Below are 23306 nucleotides of genomic sequence, written 5' to 3' on the forward strand. Positions count from 1 at the left end.
TGACTTTCGTTTGTTAAGTTTCATAGATTTTTAATTTATTATTACTTTTGTCAGATTCCAGTTATTTCTGTGACCATTGTGGGTTTTTCTTTCATTAAACGAGGGGTACCAACAATTTTGACCACGTGTGTAACTACTATAGTACTGCCCCTTGGTAGAAGGATATAACAACTATAATACTGCCCCCTATGTACAAGAATGTAGCTACTATAATACCGCCCCCTATCTACAAGAATATATCTGCTATAACACTGCCCCTAGGTAGAAGGATCTACAAGAATACTGCCCCCTATGTACAACAATATAACTACTATAATACTGCTCCTATGTACATGAATATAACTACTATAATACTGCCCCCTATGTACAAGATTATAACTACTATAATACTGCCCTCTATGTACAAGACTATAGCTACTATAATACTGCCCCCTATGTAGAAGAATGTAACTACTATAATACCGCCCCCTATCTACAAGAATATATCTGCTATAACACTGCCCCTAGGTAGAAGGATATAACTACTATAATACTGCTCCCTATGTACAAGAATATAACTACTATAATACTACACCCTATGTACAAGAATATAACAACTATAATACTGCCCCCTATCTACAAGAATATAACTACTATAATACTGCCCCCTATGTACAAGAATATAACTACTATAATACTGCTCCTATGTACAAGAATATAACTACTATAATACTGCTCCCTATGTACAAGAATATAACTACTATAATACTACACCCTATGTACAAGAATATAACAACTATAATAGAATCATAGAATCATAGAATGGTAGAGTTGGAAGGGACCTCCTGGGTCATCTGGTCCAACCCCCTGCTCAAAGCAGGATTCACTAAATCATCTCAGACAGATGTCTGTCCAGCCTCTGTTTGAAGACGTCCATTGAAGGGGAACTCACCACCTCTCGTGGCAGCCTGTTCCACTCATTAATCACCCTAACTGTCAAAAAGTTTTTTCTAATATCTAATCTGTGTCTCCTTCCATTTAGTTTCATCCCGTTGCTTCTAGTCTTTCCCTGTGCAAATGAGAATAAAGATGATCCTTCTACAATGTGACAGCCCTTGACATATTTGTAGACAGCTATTAAGTCTCCTCTCAGTCTTCTTTTTTGCAAGCTAAACATTCCCAAATCCTGCAACCGTTCCTCATAGGACATGGTTTGCAGACCAGTCACCATTCTGGTCGCTCTTCTCTGAACTTGTTCCAGCTTGTCTATGTCTTTTTTAAAATGTGGTGCCCAAAACTGTACACAGTATTCCAGATGAGGTCTGACCAAAGAGGAGTAAAGACCGATAATGACTTCACGTGATCTAGACTGTATGCTTCTGTTAATACATCCCAGAATTGTATTTGCCTTTTTTGCTGCTGCATCACACTGTTGACTCATGTTCAGTCTATGATCTATTAGTATACCTAAGTCTTTTTCACATGTACTGTTGCTTAGCTCTATTCCTCCCATTCTGTATATGCTTTTTTCATTTTTATTGCCCAGATGTAGTACTTTGCATTTTTCCCTGTTAAAAACCATTCTGTTGGTTGCTGCCCACTGCTCCAGTTTATTTAGGTCTTTTTGAATCCTCTCTCTCTCTTCTCTAGTATAAGCTATCCCTCCTAGCTTTGTGTCATCAGCAAATTTAATCAGTTTACCCTCAATTCCTTCATCTAAATCATTGATGAAGATGTTGAACAATACAGGTCCCAGGACAGAGCCCTGTGGTATCCCACTTGAGACATTCATCCAGCTGGATGTGAAGCCATTTACAACCACCCTTTGAGTCCGATCACTAAGCCAGTTATGAATCCACCTAACAGTTGCCTGGTCCATTGCATACTTGGTCATTTTTTCAATAAGGATGGTGTGAGATACTTTGTCAAATGCTTTGCTGAAGTCAAGATATACTATATCTACAGCATTTCCCTGATCCACCCAGTCAGTGATTCTGTCATAGAAGGAAATTAAGTTAGTCTGACATGACTTGTTAGTTACAAACCCATGCTGACTCTGGTTAATCACTTCATTCTTATCCAGGTACTTACATACATGATGTTTAATAATTTGTTCAAAGATCTTTCCTGGTATAGAAGTCAGACTCACCGGCCTATAGTTCCCTGGGTCCACCTTCTTCCCCTTTTTGAAGATAGGAACAACATTTGCTCTTCTCCAGTCTTCTGGGACTTCTCCTGTTCTCCAAGAATTTTCAAAGATTATGGAGAGTGGTTCTAAAATTTCTTCTACGATCTCCTTCAGTACTCTGGGGTGTAATTCATCTGGACCTGGAGACTTGAACTCATTTATGTTAGCTAAATATTCCCTCACAATCTTTCTGTTTACAGATAACTTGGATTCTTCTATTCCTTTAAAAGGACAGTGAAAATCAGTTGATGTTACATTTTCTTTCTGAGAGAAAACAGATGCAAAATAGGAATTAAAAAGTTCGGCCTTCTCAACATCCTCTCTTACCATTTCTCCATTTTCATCCTGTAAAAATCCTATAGCATCTTTGACTTTTCTTTTACTTTTGACATACCCCCAAAATCCTTTTTTATTGCTTTTGACATCTCTTGCAAGCCTTAATTCATTGTCAGCTTTAGCTAACCTGATACGTGCCCTGCAGGATCTGCAGACTGCATTATAATCTTCTTTAGATATGCCTCCCTCTTTCCATTTAATAAACATTTCTTTCTTTCTTTTTAGCATGTGTTTAAGTTCTGTGTTCATCCATCCTGGTTTCCTTAAATGCTTCCCATTCTTCCTACTTTTCGGGATTGTTAACGATTGTGCTTTGAGAATCTCATTTTTAAAAATTTCCCATCCTTCCTGGACATTTTTGTCCTTAAGGACATCCAGCCATTGGATCCCTCCTATTCTCTTTCTGAGTCTCTTAAAATCTGCCTTTCTAAAATCTAACCTTGAAGTTTGAGTCTTCACATGTCTTCCTCCTCTAGTTATCCAAAATTCTATAATAGCATGATCGCTGCCTCCTAGGGTCCCAGCCACCTTTACCTCCTCAACCATTTCCTCCCTGTTTATAAGGATTAGATCCAAAGTAGCAGATCCCCTTGTTTTCTCCCCTACCTTTTGGAAGATAAAGTTGTCAGCAAGAGAGGATAAGAATTTGCTTGACCTGTTAGTTTTACTTGAGAGAGATTCCCAACAAATGTCTGGATAGTTGAAATCTCCCATGACCACTACGTCATATTTTTTGGAGAACTTGGTCATTTGATACATAGAGAGTTCATCCATATCTTCAGCTTGCCCAGGTGGCCTGTAGTAAATGCCTACAATGGTGTCCTTTCCGTTGTTCTCTCCTTGTATTCTTACCCAAACAGTTTCCACAGAACTCCCAGTCTCTGAAGCTTCAATCTCTGTGCAGATATACGCTTTTCTAACATACAATGCGACACCTCCTCCTCGTTTATCAATTCTGTTTCTTGCAAATAAGTTGTATCCTTTTAGCCTTTTATTCCAATCATGTGTATCGTCCCACCAAGTTTCAGTGATTCCAATGACATCATATTTCTTTTCCTGCATTAGTAGTTCCAATTCTCCTTGCTTGTTGCCCATGCTTTGTGCATTTGTATAAAAACATTTTAGTTTGTGATTGGTTTCTCTTCCTCCCATATTTTTATTTAGATTTTTTTGTCTTTGTTCTTTCTTTCCACTTCCAGTAGCAGAGATCTCAATAGTATTTGTCAGCTGTATGGCTTTTTCTGGCCTTTTGCTTCCCTTCCCACATTGTTCTAGTTTAAAGCTCTTCTGATGAGTGTAGCAAGGCGACTTCCAAATACATGTTTTCCAGTCTTCGTAAGGTGCACCCCATCTCTAGCAAGTAGTCCATCGTATAGGTAATTCATTCCGTGATCCAGAAATCCAAATCCTTGTTGACGGCACCATCGACGTAGCCAGTTGTTCACCTGTAGAATCTTATTCCACCTCATTGTTCCATGGTCATCCACTGGGAGGATGGATGAGAAGACCACCTGCGCTCCCAATTCTTTCACTTTCTTGCCTAAGTCTTCAAAGTCACTGCAGATGGTTTCCAGGTCCTTTCTTGCGGTGTCATTTGTCCCCACATGTATTAGCAGGAATGGGTAGTGATCTGTAGGTCTGAAGAGTCTTGATATCCTGTCAGACACATCTTTAATTTTTGCTCCAGGAAGACAGCACATTTCTCTTGAGGTTATGTCTGGTCTGCAGATAGCGGCCTCTGTTCCTCTTAACAGGGAATCCCCCATGACAACCACTCTTCGTTTTTTCTTCCCAACATTCTTCTTTCTCCATCCAGGAGGATTCTGAGGACTTACAAGGTTATTCATTGCTGGCAAAGTCTTATCTTGCTGTATTTCTTCAAGGTTCTCCTGCGTGAGAGCCTGGTACTGGTTCCTGAGCAGTATGGGTGCTGACTGCCTCTCGATCCTCCGGCTTCTGTGGGTCACATGCTTCCATTCCTCGGTTTCGTCAGGTGCAGTTCGAATTTCTTCTCTTTCTGAATCATGAAGAGATAATTCTGCTCTGTCTAAGAACTCTTCACCTTCCTTAATGATTTTCAAGGTAGTTAACCTCTCTTCTAGATTTCGCAACTTTTCCTCCAACAGGGACACAAGCTTGCATTTCTGGCATGTGAAGTTTGGCTTTTCCACTGGCAAGTCTGTGAACATGTAGCAGGATATGCAGCTCACCAAATGGCTCCTGGACTCTTCCATGTTCTTACTGTTAATGTTCTGAAAACAGTGAAAAATGCTTCAAAATGCGCGCGCCGTTAGGGAATATGCAAATTATCTCCTCAGGACTCCTCCCCTGGTTTACCGATGTCCTCTTTTCAGCTCCAACAGCCAAAATCCAGTGTTCTTTGAGCTCGCGGAGACTCTTCACTTACCCCAAAATGCAGTGGGAATATGCAAATTATCTCCTCAGGACTCCTCCCCCTCCCTCCTACTGCCCCCTATCTACAAGAATATAACTACTATAATACTGCCCCCTATGTACAAGAATATAACTATTATAATACTGCCCCCTATCTACAAGAATATAACTACTATAATACTGCTCCCTATGTACAAGAATATAACTACTATAATACTGCCCCCTATCTACAAGAATATACAGTAACTACTATAATACTGCCCCCTATGTACAAGAATATAACTACTATAATACTGCCCCCTATCTGCAAGAATATAACTACTATAATACTGCCCCCCTATGTACAAGAATATAACTACTATAATACTGCCCCTATGTACAAGAATATATCTACTATAATACTGCCCCCTATGTACAAGAATATAACTACTATAATACTGCTCCTATGCACAAGAATATAACTACTATAATACTGCCCCTATGTACAAGAATATAACTACTATAATACTGCCCCCTATCTGCAAGAATATAACTACTATAATACTGCCCCGCTATGTACAAGAATATAACTACTATAATACTGCCCCTATGTACAAGAATATATCTACTATAATACTGCCCCCTATGTACAAGAATATAACTACTATAATACTGCTCCTATGCACAAGAATATAACTACTATAATACTGCCCCTATGTACAAGAATATAACTGCTATAATACTGCTCCTGTGTACAAGAATATAACTACTATAATACTGCCCCCTATCTACAAGAATATAACTACTATAATACTGCCCCTATGTACAAGAATATAACTACTATAATACTGCTCCTATGTACAAGAATATAACTACTATAATACTGCTCCTATGTACAAGAATATAACTACTATAATACTGCCCCCTATCTACAAGAATATAACTACTATAATACTGCCCCTAGGTACAAGAATATAACTGCTATAATACTGCCCCTATGTACAAGAATATAACTACTATAATACTGTCCCGTATGCACAAGAATATAACTACTATAATACTGCCCCCTATGTACAGGAATATAACTACTATAATACTGCTCCTATGTACAGGAATATAACTACTATAATACTGCCCCCTATGTACAAGAATATAACTGCTATAATACTGCCCCTATGTACAAGAATATAACTACTATAATACTGTTCCTATGTACAAGAATATAACTACTATAATACTGCTCCCTATGTACAAGAATATAACTACTATAATGCTGCTCCTATGTATAAGAATATAACTACTATAATACTGCCCCCTATGTACAAGAATATAACTACTATAATACTGCCCTCTATGTACAAGAATATAACTACTATAATGCTGCTCCTATGTACAAGCATATAACTACTATAATACTGCCCCCTATGTACAAGAATATAACTACTATAATACTGCCCTCTATGTACAAGAATATAACTACTATAATGCTGCTCCTATGTACAAGCATATAACTACTATAATACTGCCCCCTATGTACAAGAATATAACTACTATAATACTGCCCTCTATGTACAAGAATATAACTACTATAATGCTGCTCCTATGTACAAGCATATAACTACTATAATACTGCCCCCTATGTACAAGAATATAACTACTATAATACTGCCCTCTATGTACAAGAATATAACTACTATAATACTGCTCCTATGTACAAGAATATAACTACTATAATACTGCTCCCTATGTACAAGAATATAACTACTATAATGCTGCTCCTATGTATAAGAATATAACTACTATAATACTGCCCCCTATGTACAAGAATATAACTACTATAATACTGCCCTCTATGTACAAGAATATAACTACTATAATGCTGCTCCTATGTACAAGCATATAACTACTATAATACTGCCCCCTATGTACAAGAATATAACTACTATAATACTGCCCCCTATGTACAAGAATATAACTACTATAATACTGCCCCTAGGTAGAAGGATATAACTGCTATTCTCCCCTTTTTTATGTGACATTCAGTATAAATATTTCGGCAATGTCTTGTCAGTTTCTGAGATTTCGCAGACCCCGGAGTTATAACTTGGCCTTTTCTTTCCTTTACAGTAAGTGTCTTATTATCATTCAAGAGGAGACACAAAGTTCTCATTCTGTCTCTAAGAATCAAAGCTTCTGCTTGTCTGTCACAAATATCTTCCACAATCCTTCCATTGTCCCTGGCAGAATAGTTTGCGGGGTAAACCTACAGTCTATGCCAAGATATCAGTAGCACTCAGCGGGGGAAACCCTCTCCGGGATTAATGCTCTTCAGGGAGCGGCAATAATTGCAAAACTGAAATAGATAACTTCCGTCACAGCAGCCGGTTTGGCCTCAGGGCTGAGAGCGCCGAGGTCCTGGCGACCACATAATGGAGTCTTGGTTCTGAGCACTGCAGGAGGCTGGCAACGTATAGTTAAATCTCTTGTATTCTGGTGACCCTCTGTCCACAGTCCCGTCATCTTGCTTTTCATCTGTGTGAACCTTGCCCAGTCCAGCAAAGTGCGAAAATTTCTCCAAAATAAAATTGTCCTTAAGTACTCCCCCTTTTGCCAGCAGAACAGCTCTTACTGGTAAGGCATGGACCCCATGCGTCCTCTGAAATTGCCCTGTGGTATCTGTTGTAAAATTTTAACTGCATATCCATTAAAGGTATTGTCCACCTTTGGGAGACAGTTTTTATTATTGGGGGGTAAAAACAATTTTTGCTGTTGGGTTTCATTGAAAATGTTGCACCGCTTGGCTTTTATAGGTTCTTTGTGTCTCTGCACATTCAACTTTGATGTGATCATAAATCAGCTGAGAGGAGTTCAGAAATAGACAGATAGAAGAGTTACAAACGTACTAGCAGAAGTCATATAGATCTCACTGCTAGTTTCTCAGTTAACTCATTATGCAGCCACCAATAGACAGCCCAACACCATTCCTGAACAACTTTTATCCTGCTGAAAGAGGGCACTGCCACTATTGAATCTCGCTGGCTTGATCGGGGGTCCCAGTACCTGTATATCGGTAGTTGGTACGTGCATATTGGGAACACTCCACAAGACCTGCAGTATTGGAGATTTGCCCTTTGTCTAAGGCACTCCTATCCATACCCATGCTTCTTGCTTCCTCCACTAATTACTGACTAGCTGCATTTTCTATTGGAGTCCTAAGCAGTCTGAAAACGACTTCCCATCCTATCAGACCTTCGATTTCCTGTTCTCTCTCCCCCATGCTTTATACTGCAGTTGTGTAGGAATCCGTTATTTTGATTCATTGTTCTCTCCCCCATGCTTTGCACTGCAGCTCTGCTTGCTTAGATTCTGTTCTGCGTGTCAGCGTTTGCTGTTGCCTACGTCCTTTATAATGACTTCTGTTTAGGTCATATTCCTATTATTACTAATAATATTTAGACTTGGCACTAATGCCGGCTTCTTGTGTTGGCAGACTTTACACCCCCACCTTCATCGCGTTGGCCGCCAGCCTCGTTGCCTCTGTCATCGTTATGATCTACATCCCGGCACAAACCAAAGCAAAGCAAGAAGGACGAGCCCACGAACGAAGTAAGACCGGATCCCCGCAAAGTAATTGCTGCAGGCTTGAATGTATCATGACAATTGTATCATTGTCTCAACTTGACTCCCATTATCTTCCAGGTAAAGCCGGCGTATTCCACTTTGGAGAATTAGTCCGACTCTTACAGTTCCCAGGCGTCATGGCTATTTTTATTATTAAAGTTCTCTCTGGGTTTCCAATAGGTAATAGTCCTCTTGTTTTATGGGGAAAGTTTGGGAACAATGTGGTCAGATAAGGGGCAGCTATCACAAATGTGTCCATCTTTCATCCAAAATATAAGAAGATATGAAAAACTAGAACATGATGTTTCCTTTGGCTCTGCTATAACCAATGGCTCTGGCTCCGCTGCATTGTCCGATGGGGTCTTGTGGTAGTCAGAAATCTTTTTTCCTTGGAGCCATAATGCAGTTTTGTTGATATAAGAGGAATCGGTCATCAGAACTAATCCTTTTAAGAAAGGCAATTTCTATACGAATGCATCAGATATATCTCCTTCCAAGAGGAACAATATGGGCACAGGCATGACTTTTATTTAGATTTATTCCTTGATTTAAACTGACACCATACAGCAGGAGCGATGTCCCCCAATGATATAATAGGGTCTCTTTTAGTAAATCCTCTTCCAACAGTTTAAGTGGAAACTTGATTTATTCATTATGCTTTGCTTATATAGCGCCATTAATTCCACAGCGCTTCACAGACATCATCATCACTGTCCCCATTGGGGCTCACAATCAGTATGATAGGATTTGAACCCAGGACCCCAGCGCTGCAAAGCAACAGCGCTAACCACTGGACCGCCATGCTGCCCTGACAATAAAGGCATGTGCACTTCTTCATCAAACCTTATGTTACCAATATTTTCCTCAAAGGAACCAAATTTATGACTTCTCTAATAAGCTGTAATGATACCGTCCCTTTAATTATAGTCCTTCAAAATATTTGATTGGCTTTCAATGCAGTTTACTGGCATTGTGCACTGGATGAACCAATGCTGTGAACGTGGATTTATCAGGCAGGATACAACCATATTACCAATTTTACACAAAAAGCAAATATTAGGTGTGTAGTTGGTTAATAACATAGCCTTTAACAATAAACGACACACTTGAATGGAAGTTTAAATCTGAAAATATTTTAAAATATTTTTATTACAAATAAAAAGTTTAAAAAGTATTTATTAAACAAATATCGGGAGAAGGAAAAGGGATATGTAGGGTAATAATCCTAACAATAACCGTCCAGTGTACAATGAACATAATAAATAGTATTTTTAAACAGATGAGGGAAATTCATATGAGTAAAAGTGCAAATGCATAAATTATACCAATTTTCACATGCCGTAGTAATATAACATAGCAAGTTTAAGAATGTAATAAGGAATATATTCAGTACAGATTTTTTTTCAGATTAGTTAAATGGCTATATAATTGTTACCCAAATCAATCACCAGATATCTGTGCCCCAACGCGCGTTTCGCACATTTGCTTCCTCAGGGGGGCCTACTTTTTCCCTGGAATTTTTATATTTATTTATCATATGAAATTAATATTACGTATTTCTAAACTATTTAATAAATAATGTATTTTAAACTTCCATTCAAGTGTGCAGTTTATTCTTCTAGGCTAGGATACAACCATGATAAATAACTTCCTTCAATGCACATTTGTGTCTCTTCAGGTGTTTTCATGCTCATGTTTCCCATCGTTTCTGTCGACTTTTTTGGCCTTAATGCAGCTACGGCTGGATATCTAATGTCATATTTTGGGATTCTCCAGTTGGTAAGTCCCCCTGATGAAAAGTCCTACAATCTAAACTTGGATTCCAGATAGTAACAATAGTCTATAAATCTAGATTGTCTAATGAAAGTTTTTCTCTGTTCTTCCATGCTTTACACTGCAGCTTTGCTTGGTCAGGTCGGCTGCTCTATGTAAGCACAAGCTTCTTTTATCTCAGGTCCTTGAGCTTTTGCCTTCTGGAAAGTTTTTGGGCTTGTTGCTTTACAACATCTACTATTTGCTTTGAACTTTTTCCCCAAAGCAAATGGATCTATATTTGGACTTTTGATCTTTTTCTTCTTTGTTTATGTTATTACTTTAGAAATAATGAGTAGGAAATGGAAGAAAAATAATCTGTGTTTACTTTAAACTCGCCCGTGTTTGGACATAAAACACCGAAGTCTGTGAAGAGCGGAAGTGGCCGAGGGCGCGATGCTCTTCTGGAAAAACATTAAAAAAAATCTGATTAGTCCACTGATCTATAGGCGGCTTCAATCTGCCAGGAATATACATTGATGGCCTATCCTTGTGGTGTACTGAAAAATTCACAGGGGCTTTGTTCTGTCAGGAACATAAACTGATCGCCTATCCTTTGAATATGAGGAATATATTGAGATTACAAAAAAAAAGTAAAAAATATAAAAAAGAAAAAAATGAAAAAATATATTGAATTAAAATAAAATGATTGATTTATATTGAATTTAAAAATACATATAAAAATATATATAGAGAAAATATATAGAATATAAAAAATATATTGTATTGAATTTAAAAAAAAAGTGAAAAATATAAGAAAGTGAAAAAAAAAAGAAAAAATATATTGAATTAATACGGAAAGTATATTGGAAAAAAAATGTAAAAAATGAAGAAAAAATGTATTGAAAATGGCAAGAAATTAATATGGGAAGTATATTGGAAAATTGTATAAGTTTTCATTCTACAAAATATAACATTTATTTGCTAAAACTGGAAAATTCCTTTAAATTTTCTGCATGTTCATCCAGTTCTTCTGTTGCATCTTTTAGCTGGCAGGCTCTGTAGCTGGGCCACCAGGAACTGTTAATGTGTTGTGTTTCTATGTCTGAATAGATCATTTATGTGGATCCATGGTGCCCCCGGCATATAAACACATACATGGGTGGCTGTTATTTCACCTGACAACTATTTCCTTCCTCTCTTGTGCATGAATGACTGGACAGATTCTTACAAGCCGCTGTTTTCTTTGTACTGATCTTCAAAGACGATGAGACTACAAAGTTTAGACCCAACACATAAAGACCTCACTGATGGCAGCTGTGTGATCTCATTATTAGTGTTGAGCGATACCTTCCGATATCAGGAAATATCGTATCGGATTGGATCGGGCCGATACCCAAAAAGTATCGGATATCGCCGATTCCGATACCGGAAACCAATGCAAGTCAATGGGACACAAATATCGGAATGAAAATAAACCCTTTCTTTCCTTGTAGGTTAATTCTACATGAAGTAAAACAACTAAGAATAATGTAGAATGACATGAAAAGCCGGCAATTCATCAGCGGCATTCACCGGTACCCGACAATTTACAACAGAAAGAATAGAGCTTCACACATAGATTACATAGATAGAAACATGTCAGTCACATATATAAGAAGTACAGTGACAGTGTTGCTTACTGTACTTGTCATTTAGTGTAAAGGATTTATTTTAAAAAATATTAGTGTTTTCGTGCACCGTCTCTTTAAAAAAGCCGGCCGGCAATTCAGCAGCGGTACCCGACAATTTATAACAGACAGAATAGAGCTTCACACATAGATTAGATAGATAGAAACATGTCAGTCACATATATATGAAGTACAGTGACAGTGTTGCTTACTGTACTTGTCATTTAGTGTAAAGGATTTATTTAAAAAATTATAGTGTTTTCATGCACCGTCTCTTTAAAAAAGCCGGCCGGCAATTCAGCATCTGTACCCGACAATTTAGAATAGAAAGAATAGAGAATCACACATAGATTAGATAGATAGAAACATGTCAGTCACATATATATGAAGTACAGTGACAGTGTTGATTACTGTACTTGTCATTTACTGTTAAAACAAAGGATTTATTTAAAAAAAAAATTGGCGTGGGGTTCCCCTTAATTTTAGGCTCTAGCGGAGGTTAAGCAGACAGCTGGGGCAGATGTTTGAAGCCTGGGAAGGGGGTAATATCCACGGAGCTTCCCAGGCTACTAATATCAGCCCCCAGCTGAATACCTAGCTTTTATTAGCTATTAAAATGGGGGACCCCCCCAAAAAAATAACGTGGGGTCCCCCCTAATTTAATAGCTAGCAAAGGCTAGGCAGACAGCTGGGGGCTGATTTTAATAGCCCAGGAAGGGTGCCATGAATATTGGCCCCCTCCCAGGCTAGAAACACCAGCCGTCAGCCGCCCCAGAAATGGCGCATCCATAGGATGCGCCAATTCTGGCACTTAGCCTCGCTCTTCCCACTGCCCTGTAGCGGTGGCAGTGGGGTAATAGGGCTGGGGTTGATGTCAGCTTATAATGCCAGCTGACATCAAGCCCAGGTTAGTAATGGAGAGGCGTCTATAAGACACCCCCATTACTAACCCCATAGTCAAAGTTAAAAGAAAACACAAACACCCAGAAAAAAGTCCTTTAATTGAAATAAAGACACAATCCTTTATTGTTCTAAATTAAACCATACTTACCGTCACGCCCATTCCAGCTGAAGCCAACGATCTCCTGCAATAAAAGAAAAATAATAAAGCAACCTCATCCTTACCTTTCCATGGTTCCCACGACAGCTTCAGCTCTGCTACATCGAGATGACAGGCTGGACCGCAGCAGAACGCTGCCATCCAGCCTGTCATCCCGCAGACACTGAGAAGCGCAGGCATGCTTGCGCTCCTCAGTGTCTCTCTGTGACGTCATCCAGATGAGCCGAGTTCATGTCCAATGAACTCAGCTCACCTCATGCACGTCACTGACAGCGTGGGAAAATTCTCACGCTGAAGCGCTGAGTGCAGGAGAATTTTCCCACGCTGTCAGTGACGTGCATGAGGTAAGCTCATGTCCAATGAACTCAGCTCACCTCATGCACGTCACTGACAGCGTGGGAAAATTCTCACGCTGAAGTGCTGAGTGCAGGAGAATTTTCCCACGCTGTCAGTGACGTACATGAGGTGAGCTCATGTCCAATGAACTCGGCGCACCTCATGCACTTCACTGACAGCGTGGGAAAATTCTCACGCTGAAGTGCTGAGTGCAGGAGAATTTTCCCACGCTGTCAGTGACGTGCATGAGGTGAGCTGAGTTCATTGGACATGACCTCGGCTCATCTTTATGCCGTCACAGCCAGACACTGAGGAGTGGAAGCATGCCTGCGCTTCTCAGTGTCTGCGGGATGACAGGCTGAATGGCAGCGTTCTGCTGCGGTCCAGCCTGTCATCTCGATGTAGCAGAGCTGGAGCTGTCGTGGGAACCATGGAAAGGTAAGGATGAGGTTGCTTTATTATTTTACTTTTATTGCAGGAGATCGTTGGCTTCAGCTGGAATGGGCGTGATGGTATGTATGGTTTAATTTAGAACAATAAAGAATTGTGTGTTTATTTCAATTAAAGGACTTTATTCTGGGTGTTGTGTTTTTTTAAATACTTTACTAGAAATTCATGGTGGTCATGTCTAATATTGGCGTGACCCCATGAATTTGGGGCTTAGGGCCAGCTGATAATGCCAAGCTGGCCTTAACCCCTTTATTACCCAGTGAGCCACCGCACCAGGGCCCTGGATGAGTTGGGTACAGCGCCAGAAGATGGCGCTTCTATGAACGCGCCATTTTCTGGGGCGGCTGCGGACTGCAATTTGCAGCGGGGGTGGCCCAGAAAGCTTGGGTCTCCCTGCGCTGCGGATTCCAGCCCCCAGCTGCCTAGTTGTACCTGGCTGGGCACAAAAATAGGGCGAAGCCCCACGCATTTTTTTTTTTAATTATTTCATGAAATTCATGAAATAATTAAGAAAAAAAGGGCTTCCCTATATTGTTGTGTCCGGCCAGGTACAAATAGGCAGCTGGTGGTTGGGGGCAGCCCGTTCCTGCCTGCTGTACCTGGCTGGACACAAATATAGTGCGAAGCCCCACGTCAATTTTTTTAAAATCATTTCAGGAAATTCATGAAATAATTAAAAAAAATTGATGTGGGGCTTAGCCCTATATTTGTGTCCAGTCAGGTACAGCAGGCAAGAACGGGCTGCCCCCAACCACCAGCTGCCTATTTGTACCTAGCCGGACACAACAATATAGGGAAGCCCTTTTTTTCTTAATTATTCCATGAATTTCATGAATTTAAAAAAAAAATACGTGGAGCTTCGCCCTATTTTTGTGTCCAGCCAGGTACAACTAGGCAGCTGGGGGCTGGAATCTGCAGCGCAGGGAGGCCCAAGTTTTCTGGGCCACCCCCGCTGCAAATTGCAGTCCGCAGCCGCCCCGGAAAATGGCGCGTTCATAGAAGCGCCATCTTCTGGCGCTGTACCCAACTCATCCAGGGCCCTGGTGCGGTGGCTCACTGGGTAATAAAGGGGTTAAGGCCAGCTTGGCATTATCAGCTGGCCCTAAGCCCGAAATTCATGGGGTCACGCCAATATTAGACATGACCACCATGAATTTCTAGTAAAGTATTTAAAAAAAACACAAACACCCAGAAAAAAGTCCTTTAATTGAAATAAACACACAATTCTTTATTGTTCTAAATTAAACCATACCTACCATCACGCCCATTCCAGCTGAAGCCAACGATCTCCTGAAATAAAAGAAAAATAATAAACCAACCTCATCCTTACCTTTCCATGGTTCCCACGACAGCTTCAGCTCTGCTACATCGAGATGACAGGCTGGACCGCAGCAGAACGCTGCCATCCAGCCTATCATCCCGCAGACACTGAGAAGCGCAGGCATGCTTGCGCTCCTCAGTGTCTGGCTGTGACGGCATCCAGATGAGCCGAGGTCATGTCCAATGAACTCAGCTCACCTCATGCACGTCACTGACAGCGTGGGAAAATTCTCCTGCGCATGCGGTGAGCGTGAGAGACTCGGCTTATCGGGATGCCGTCACAGCCTGACACTGAGGAGCGCAAGCATGCCTGCGCTTCTCAGTGTCTGCGGGATGACAGGCTGGATGGCAACTTTCTGCTGCGATCCAGGCTGTCATCTCGATGAAGCAGAGCTGAAGCTGTCGTGGGAGCCATGGAAAGGTAAGGATGATGTTGCTTTATTATTTTACTTTTATTGCAGGAGATCGTTGGCTTCAGCTGGAATGGGCGTGACGGTAAGTATGGTTTAATTTAGAACAATAAAGAATTGTGTCTTTATTTCAATTAAAGGACTTTTTTCTGGGTGTTTGTGTTTTTTTTAAATACTTTACTAGAAATTCATGGCGGTCATGTCTAATATTGGCGTGACCCCATGAATTTCGGGCTTAGGGCCAGCTGATAATGCCAAGCTGGCCTTAACCCCTTTATTACCCAGTGAGCCACCGCACCAGGGCCCTGGATGAGTTGGGTACAGCGCCAGAAGATGGCGCTTCTATGAACGCGCCATTTTCCGGGGCGGCTGCGGACTGCAATTTGCAGCGGGTGGGGCCCAGAAAGCTTGGGCCTCCCTGCGCTGCGGATTCCAGCCCCCAGCTGCCTTGTTGTACCTGGCTGGACACAAAAATAGGGCGAAGCCCCACGCATTTTTTTTTTTTAATTATTTCATGAAATTCATGGAATAATTAAGAAAAAAAGGGCTTCCCTATATTGTTGTGTCCGGCTAGGTACAAATAGGCAGCTGGTGGTTGGGGGCAGCCCGTTCCTGCCTGCTGTACCTGGCTGGACACAAATATAGAGCGAAGCCCCACGTCAATTTTTTTTTAATTATTTCATGAATTTCCTGAAATAATTAAAAAAAATTGACGTGGGGCTTTGCACTATATTTGTGTCCAGCCAGGTACAGCAGGCAGGAACGGGCTGCCCCCAATCACCAGCTGCCTATTTGTACCTAGCCGGACACAACAATATAGGGAAGCCCTTTTTTTCTTAATTATTCCATGAATTTCATGAAATAATGAAAAAAAAAAAAAACGTGGAGCTTCTCCCTATTTTTGTGTCCAGCCAGGTACAACTAGGCAGCTGGGGGCTGGAATCCGCAGCGCAGGGAGGCCCAAGCTTTCTGCCCCCCTCCCCCCCCCCCGCTGAAAATTGCAGTCCGCAGCCGCCCCGGAAAATGGCGCGTTCATAGAAGCTGGATGCTGTACCTGGCTGGCATACAAAAATATGGCGAAGCCCACGTCAAAAGTTTTGGGAAAAATTAATTAAAAAATAAATAATAATTTAGGGACTGCATCTTTATTAACTCCTCAAATGTCATTTAGTGTTAAAATAAAGGATTTATTTAAAAAAAAAATGGCGTGGGATCCCCCATAATTTTAGTCTCTAGCGGAGGTTAAGCAGACGGCTGGGGCAGATGTTTGAAGCCTGGGAAGGGGGTAAAACCCACGGAGCTTCCCAGGCTACTAATATCAGCCCCCAGCTGAATACCTAGCCTTTACTAGCTATTAAAATGGGGGACCCCCCCCAAAAAAATGACGTGGGGTCCCCCCCTATTTTAATAGCTAGCAAAGGCTAGGCAGACAGCTGGGGGCTGATATTAATAGCCCAGGAAGGGTGCCATGAATAATGGCCCCCTCCCAGGCTAGAAACACCAGCCGTCAGCCGCCCCAGAAATGGCGCATCCGTAGGATGCGCCAATTCTGGCACTTAGCCTCGCTCTTCCACGCTGCCCTGGTGCGGTGGCAGGGGGTAATAGTGGTGGGGTTCATGTCAGCGCCAGCTGCCATGAAGCCCAGGTTAGTAATGATGGGCGTCTATAAGACACCCCCATTACTAACCTACAAAGTGTTAAAAAGAAAAAACACACTACACCCAGAAAAAAATAATTTATTTGAAATAAAACACACCATTTTATTTAATTCTTAGTTCACTAAAAATAATAGTTACCTGTCCACGTTCCTGTGCTGATCTCCCATGCACAGCTGTCACATCTGGAGATGGTGACAGCTGTGCATGGCTGCTGTAAGCTCACACTGCCGGGAACACGTCCGCTCCCGGCAGCGGGAGCCACTGACTGAGGTCACCGGAGTGCATTCAGGCAGCGCAGCTCCGGAGACCTCCTTTACGGCAGTGCTGTACCGTGGGAATTTCTCACGATACAGCAGGGCCGTAAAGCAGCTAACCGGAGCAGCGCTGCCTGAACTCCGGTGAACCCGCTTATGCAATGACGGGGCTGCTTTACGGCCCCGTCATTCTAGCGGCGGCAGCGGTTCAGAGCGGTCACATTCTATGTGGCTGCTCTGAACTGGAGATCTTCGTGGGACACTCGTCGACTACTCCGGAGGGGTAAGGATAAGGTTGTGGTTTATTATTTTATATTTTATTACAGGAGATCGATGGCTTCGGGGAATTAGGTGTCTAGGTGAGTATAGGTGTAGTTTTTTATTTTTTACTTTATTTTAGGTGGCGATCGGCGGGGACAGGTAATGTATGAACTAATTTATTGTAGGTAACCACTGGCCACCAATGACATGTATTTAACATTTATTGGGGCACAGTAGGGCAATTTAAATAGCAGGATCAGACTGATGGGAACTACTGCTCCCATCGAGCTGATCCTGCTGGCACGAGTGGACGGGGGACAGACATAGGCCGATGGGAGTAGTAGTGTCACATCGGCCTATGTCTGCCTGCACGCACAGACACCCGCACAGACACCCGCACAAACATCGCACAGACACCCCGCACACAGACACCCCGCACACAGACACCCCGCACACAGACACCCCGCACACAGACACCCCGCACACACACTAATCATGACGGGTCTGGGAGGTGAGGCTGACCTGTGCGGTCGTGGGAAAGTTCATGTGAGTTCATGCAGTCAAGCATGAACTCACATGAACCCTCTGAGGGCACCGCGGCTACTTCAAATGAACAGCTGATCGGCATCACCTGATACCTCAGCTGTTCATTTGAAATAACCGGCGGGAAAGCGCAGCACAGAACGGGAAAGCCGGCGGTGAAGTCTTTTCACTGCCGGCTTCCCCGCCCGGGTCCTTCGCTCCTTGGTGCTGCGCTCCCTGCCCGGTCCTAACTTACGATCGGGATGGGAGGTGGCGAGGGGAGCGGAGGATCGGGGTGGGAGGCTGTGGGGAAGCAGTATGGGGCTGTGTGATTGTTTAAAAGCCGGCGGCTTTTTACCGCGCGCCGGCTTTTAAACAATCAGGAGAATTCTCCCCCGCTGGGATGGCATTCTGATGACAGGCTGGATCGCGCTGCCATCCAGCTTGTCATCCTTCACAGACACTGCAGAGCGCAGGCATTATGGGAACTTCCGATTCCGGTATTCGATATTGTAAAAGTATCGGAATTAAGTATCGGAATTCCGATACTGCGAATATCGGCCGATACCCGATATTACAGTATCGGAATGCTCAACACTACTCATTATACGACAGACCACTCACTAATGTATCTATGTATATGGACTTGAGGTGGGAAAAAATAAATGGATGCGGGACTGAACTAATATTACTATGGGCATCGCCTAGGTCACAAACTGTTTGGGTCAGTTCCTTCTCTCTGCTTGTTGTCAAGAGTTAGAACATTTTTATTTACAATTCTAATTCTTCTCATGATGAACCATTTGTTACATTTGTATCCAACCTAGAGAACTGAGCAGACTGGATACATTTTACCTGAACTGATCACTTGTAACAAACCATTAGCTCTGGAGAGAGAGTTTTTGTTGCCTGTGTTCCATTGTATATCAAAACTTTGATAAACTCCCTTTAACAGACAATCCAAGACAATCTCAATTTACCATTGTGCGCAGCTAGTGTGTAGCTGATTGTTCTCCAGCTATGAAGTGTACATTGACTTTCTATATGGGACATACATGCAGTTGTGTAGGCAACGGACAGGGCCAGCGTGTTCCTCCTCCCACACAAGATGTCCTTGCTCTTCTCTGACTTACCTCTAATATAAATATTGTAATGATAGACTTATAAATCATAAACAGCAACTTAAATATCATAGAAGTGTGTATTGTTTTCTAATCAAACACATCACATAGCAAAAAGTAACTCCACCTAAAATAAATCCTAAAAACGTTGCTATGTAATTTGTGGAAAATAACTATTATAATACTGCCCCCATGTACAAGAGTATAACTACTATAATACTGCTACTATGTACAAGAATATAACTACTATAATACTGCTACTATGTACAAGAGTATAACTACTATAATACTGCTCCCTCCCTATGTACAATAATATAACTACTATAATACTACCCCCATGTACAAGAGTATAACTACTATAATACTGCCCTCTATGTACAAGAATATAACTACTATAATACTGCTCCCTCCCTATGTACAATAATATAACTACTATAATACTGCCCCCTATGTACAAGAATATAACTACTATAATACTGCTCCTATGTACAAGAATATAACTACTACAATACTGCTCCCTATGTACATGAATATAACTACTATAATACTGCCCCTATGTACAAAAATATAACTACTATAATACTGCTCCTATGTACAAGAATATATCTACTATAATACTGCTCCTATGTACAAGAATATAACTACTATAATACTGCTCCCTCCCTATGTACAATAATATAACTACTATAATACTGCCCCCATGTACAAGAGTATAACTACTATAATACTACTACTATGTACAAGAGTATAACTACTATAATACTGCTCCCTCCCTATGTACAATAATATAACTACTATAATACTGCCCCCTATGTACAAGAATATAACTACTATAATACTGCCCCCTATGTACAAGAATATAACTACTATAATACTGCCTCCTATGTACAAGAATATATCTACTATAATACTTCCCCCTATGTACAAGAATATAACTACTATAATACTGCTCCTATGTACAAGAATATAACTACTATAATACTGCCTCTATGTACAAGAATATAACTACTATAATACTGCCCCAATGTACAAGAATATATCTACTATAATACTGCTCCTATGTACAAGAATATAACTACTGTAATACTGCCCCTATGTACAAGAATATAACTACTATAATACTGTCCCCTATGTACAAGAAAATAACTACTATAATACTGTCCCCTATGTACAAGAATATAACTACTATAATACTGTCCCCTATGTACAAGAATATAACTACTATAATATTGCCCCTATGTACAAGAATATAACTACTAGAATACTGCCCCCTATGTGCAAGAATATAACTACTATAATACTGCCCCCTATGTACAAGAATATAGCTACTATAATACTGCCCCTATGTAGAAGAATATACCTACTATAATACTGCCTCTATGTGCAAGAATATAACTACTATAATACTGCCCCCTATGTACAAGAATATATCTACTATAATACTATCCCCTATGTACAAGAATATACTATAATACTGCCCCTATGTACAAGGATATAACTACTATAATACTGCCCCTATGTACAAGAGTATAACTACTATAATACTGCTACTATGTACAAGAGTATAACTACTATAATACTGCTCCCTCCCTATGTACAATAATATAACTACTATAATACTGCCCCTATGTACAAGAATATAAGTACTATAATACTGCTCCTATGTTCAAGAATATGACTACTATAACACTGCTCCTATGTACAAGAATATAACTACTATAATACTGTTCCTAGGTACAAGAATATAACTACTATAATACTGCCCCCTATGTACAAGAATATAACTACTATAATACTGCCCCCTATGTACAAGAATATAGCTACTATAATACTGCTCCTATGTACAAGAATATAACTACTATAATACTGCTCCTATGTTCAAGAATATGACTACTATAACACTGCTCCTATGTACAAGAATATAACTACTATAATACTGCTCCTAGGTACAAGAATATAACTACTATAATACTGCCCCCTATGTACAAGAATATAACTACTATAATACTGCCCCCTATGTACAAGAATATAGCTACTATAATACTGCTCCTATGTACAAGAATATAACTACTATAATACTGCTCCTATGTTCAAGAATATGACTACTATAACACTACTCCTATGTACAAGAATATAACTACTATAATACTGCTCCTAGGTACAAGAATATAACTACTATAATACTGCCCCCTATGTACAAGAATATAACTACTATAATACTGCCCCCTACGTACAAGAATATAGCTACTATAATACTGCTCCTATGTACAAGAATATAACTACTATAATACTGCTCCTATGTACAAGAATATAACTACTATAATACTGCCCCTATGTACGAGAATATAACTACTATAATACTGTCCCCTATGTACAAGAATATAACTACTATAATACTGCCCCTATGTACAAGAATATAACTACTAGAATACTGCCCCCTATGTGCAAGAATATAGCTACTATAATGCTGCCCCTATGTACAAGAATATACCTACTATAATACTGCCTCTATGTGCAAGAATATAACTACTATAATACTGCCCCCATGTACAAGAGTATAACTACTATAATACTGCTACTATGTACAAGAATATAACTACTATAATACTGCTACTATGTACAAGAGTATAACTACTATAATACTGCTCCCTCCCTATGTACAATAATATAACTACTATAATACTGCCCCCTATGTACAAGAATATAACTACTATAATACTGCCCCCTATGTACAAGAATATAACTACTATAATACTGCCCCCTATGTACAAGAATATATCTACTATAATACTACCCCCTATGTACAAGAATATAACTACTATAATACTGCCCCCTATGTACAAGAATATATCTACTATAATACTATCCCCTATGTACAAGAATATACTATAATACTGCCCCTATGTACAAGGATATAACTACTATAATACTGCCCCTATGTACAAGAGTATAACTACTATAATACTGCTACTATGTACAAGAGTATAACTACTATAATACTGCTCCCTCCCTATGTACAATAATATAACTACTATAATACTGCCCCTATGTACAAGAATATAAGTACTATAATACTGCTCCTATGTTCAAGAATATGACTACTATAACACTGCTCCTATGTACAAGAATATAACTACTATAATACTGTTCCTAGGTACAAGAATATAACTACTATAATACTGCCCCCGATGTACAAGAATATAACTACTATAATACTGCCCCCTATGTACAAGAATATAGCTACTATAATACTGCTCCTATGTACAAGAATATAACTACTATAATACTGCTCCTATGTTCAAGAATATGACTACTATAACACTGCTCCTATGTACAAGAATATAACTACTATAATACTGCTCCTAGGTACAAGAATATAACTACTATAATACTGCCCCCTATGTACAAGAATATAACTACTATAATACTGCCCCCTATGTACAAGAATATAGCTACTATAATACTGCTCCTATGTACAAGAATATAACTACTATAATACTGCTCCTATGTACAAGAATATAACTACTATAATACTGCCCCTATGTACGAGAATATAACTACTATAATACTGCCCCTATGTACAAGAATATAACTACTATAATACTGCCCCTATGTACAAGAATATAACTACTATAATACTGCCCCCTATGTACAAGAATATAACTACTATAATACTGCCCCCTAGGTACAAGAATATAACTACAAATAAGTACCTTAAAAAAAGGAGTATAGTGGCGCTAGTAGATCGTCTGATAGTCCTGCTGCAAATTGGGGCACTAGCCACAAAGTGCCCAAATAGAAAATTGTAGTAATAGACAATGAGATAATTTGCGCTGGACTACAAGAATATAACTGCTATAATACTGCTCCTATGTACAAGAATATAACTACTATAATACTGCTCCTATGTTCAAGAATATGACTACTATAACACTGCTCCTATGTACAAGAATATTACTACTATAATACTGTTCCTAGGTACAAGAATATAACTA

At 40.1% G+C, this 23306-nt stretch overlaps 1 protein-coding gene across 1 annotated transcript in view; it reads left to right on the plus strand.

Annotated features, from left to right (window-relative positions):
- SLC67A1 (solute carrier family 67 member 1) overlaps positions 1–23306 on the plus strand; it is a 110197-nt gene that overhangs the window by 59265 nt on the left and 27626 nt on the right. Inside the window, exons 5-7 of the mRNA XM_073658171.1 lie at positions 8367–8482; positions 8576–8677; positions 10176–10276. Coding sequence (XP_073514272.1) covers positions 8367–8482; positions 8576–8677; positions 10176–10276 — 319 coding nt within the window. The remainder of the gene's footprint in view (positions 1–8366; positions 8483–8575; positions 8678–10175; positions 10277–23306) is intronic.

Source organism: Phyllobates terribilis, unplaced genomic scaffold (assembly GCF_046119375.1).
Source record: "Phyllobates terribilis strain yellow unplaced genomic scaffold, ASM4611937v1 Scaffold_13__5_contigs__length_258822181, whole genome shotgun sequence".
NCBI lineage: Eukaryota > Metazoa > Chordata > Amphibia > Anura > Dendrobatidae > Phyllobates > Phyllobates terribilis.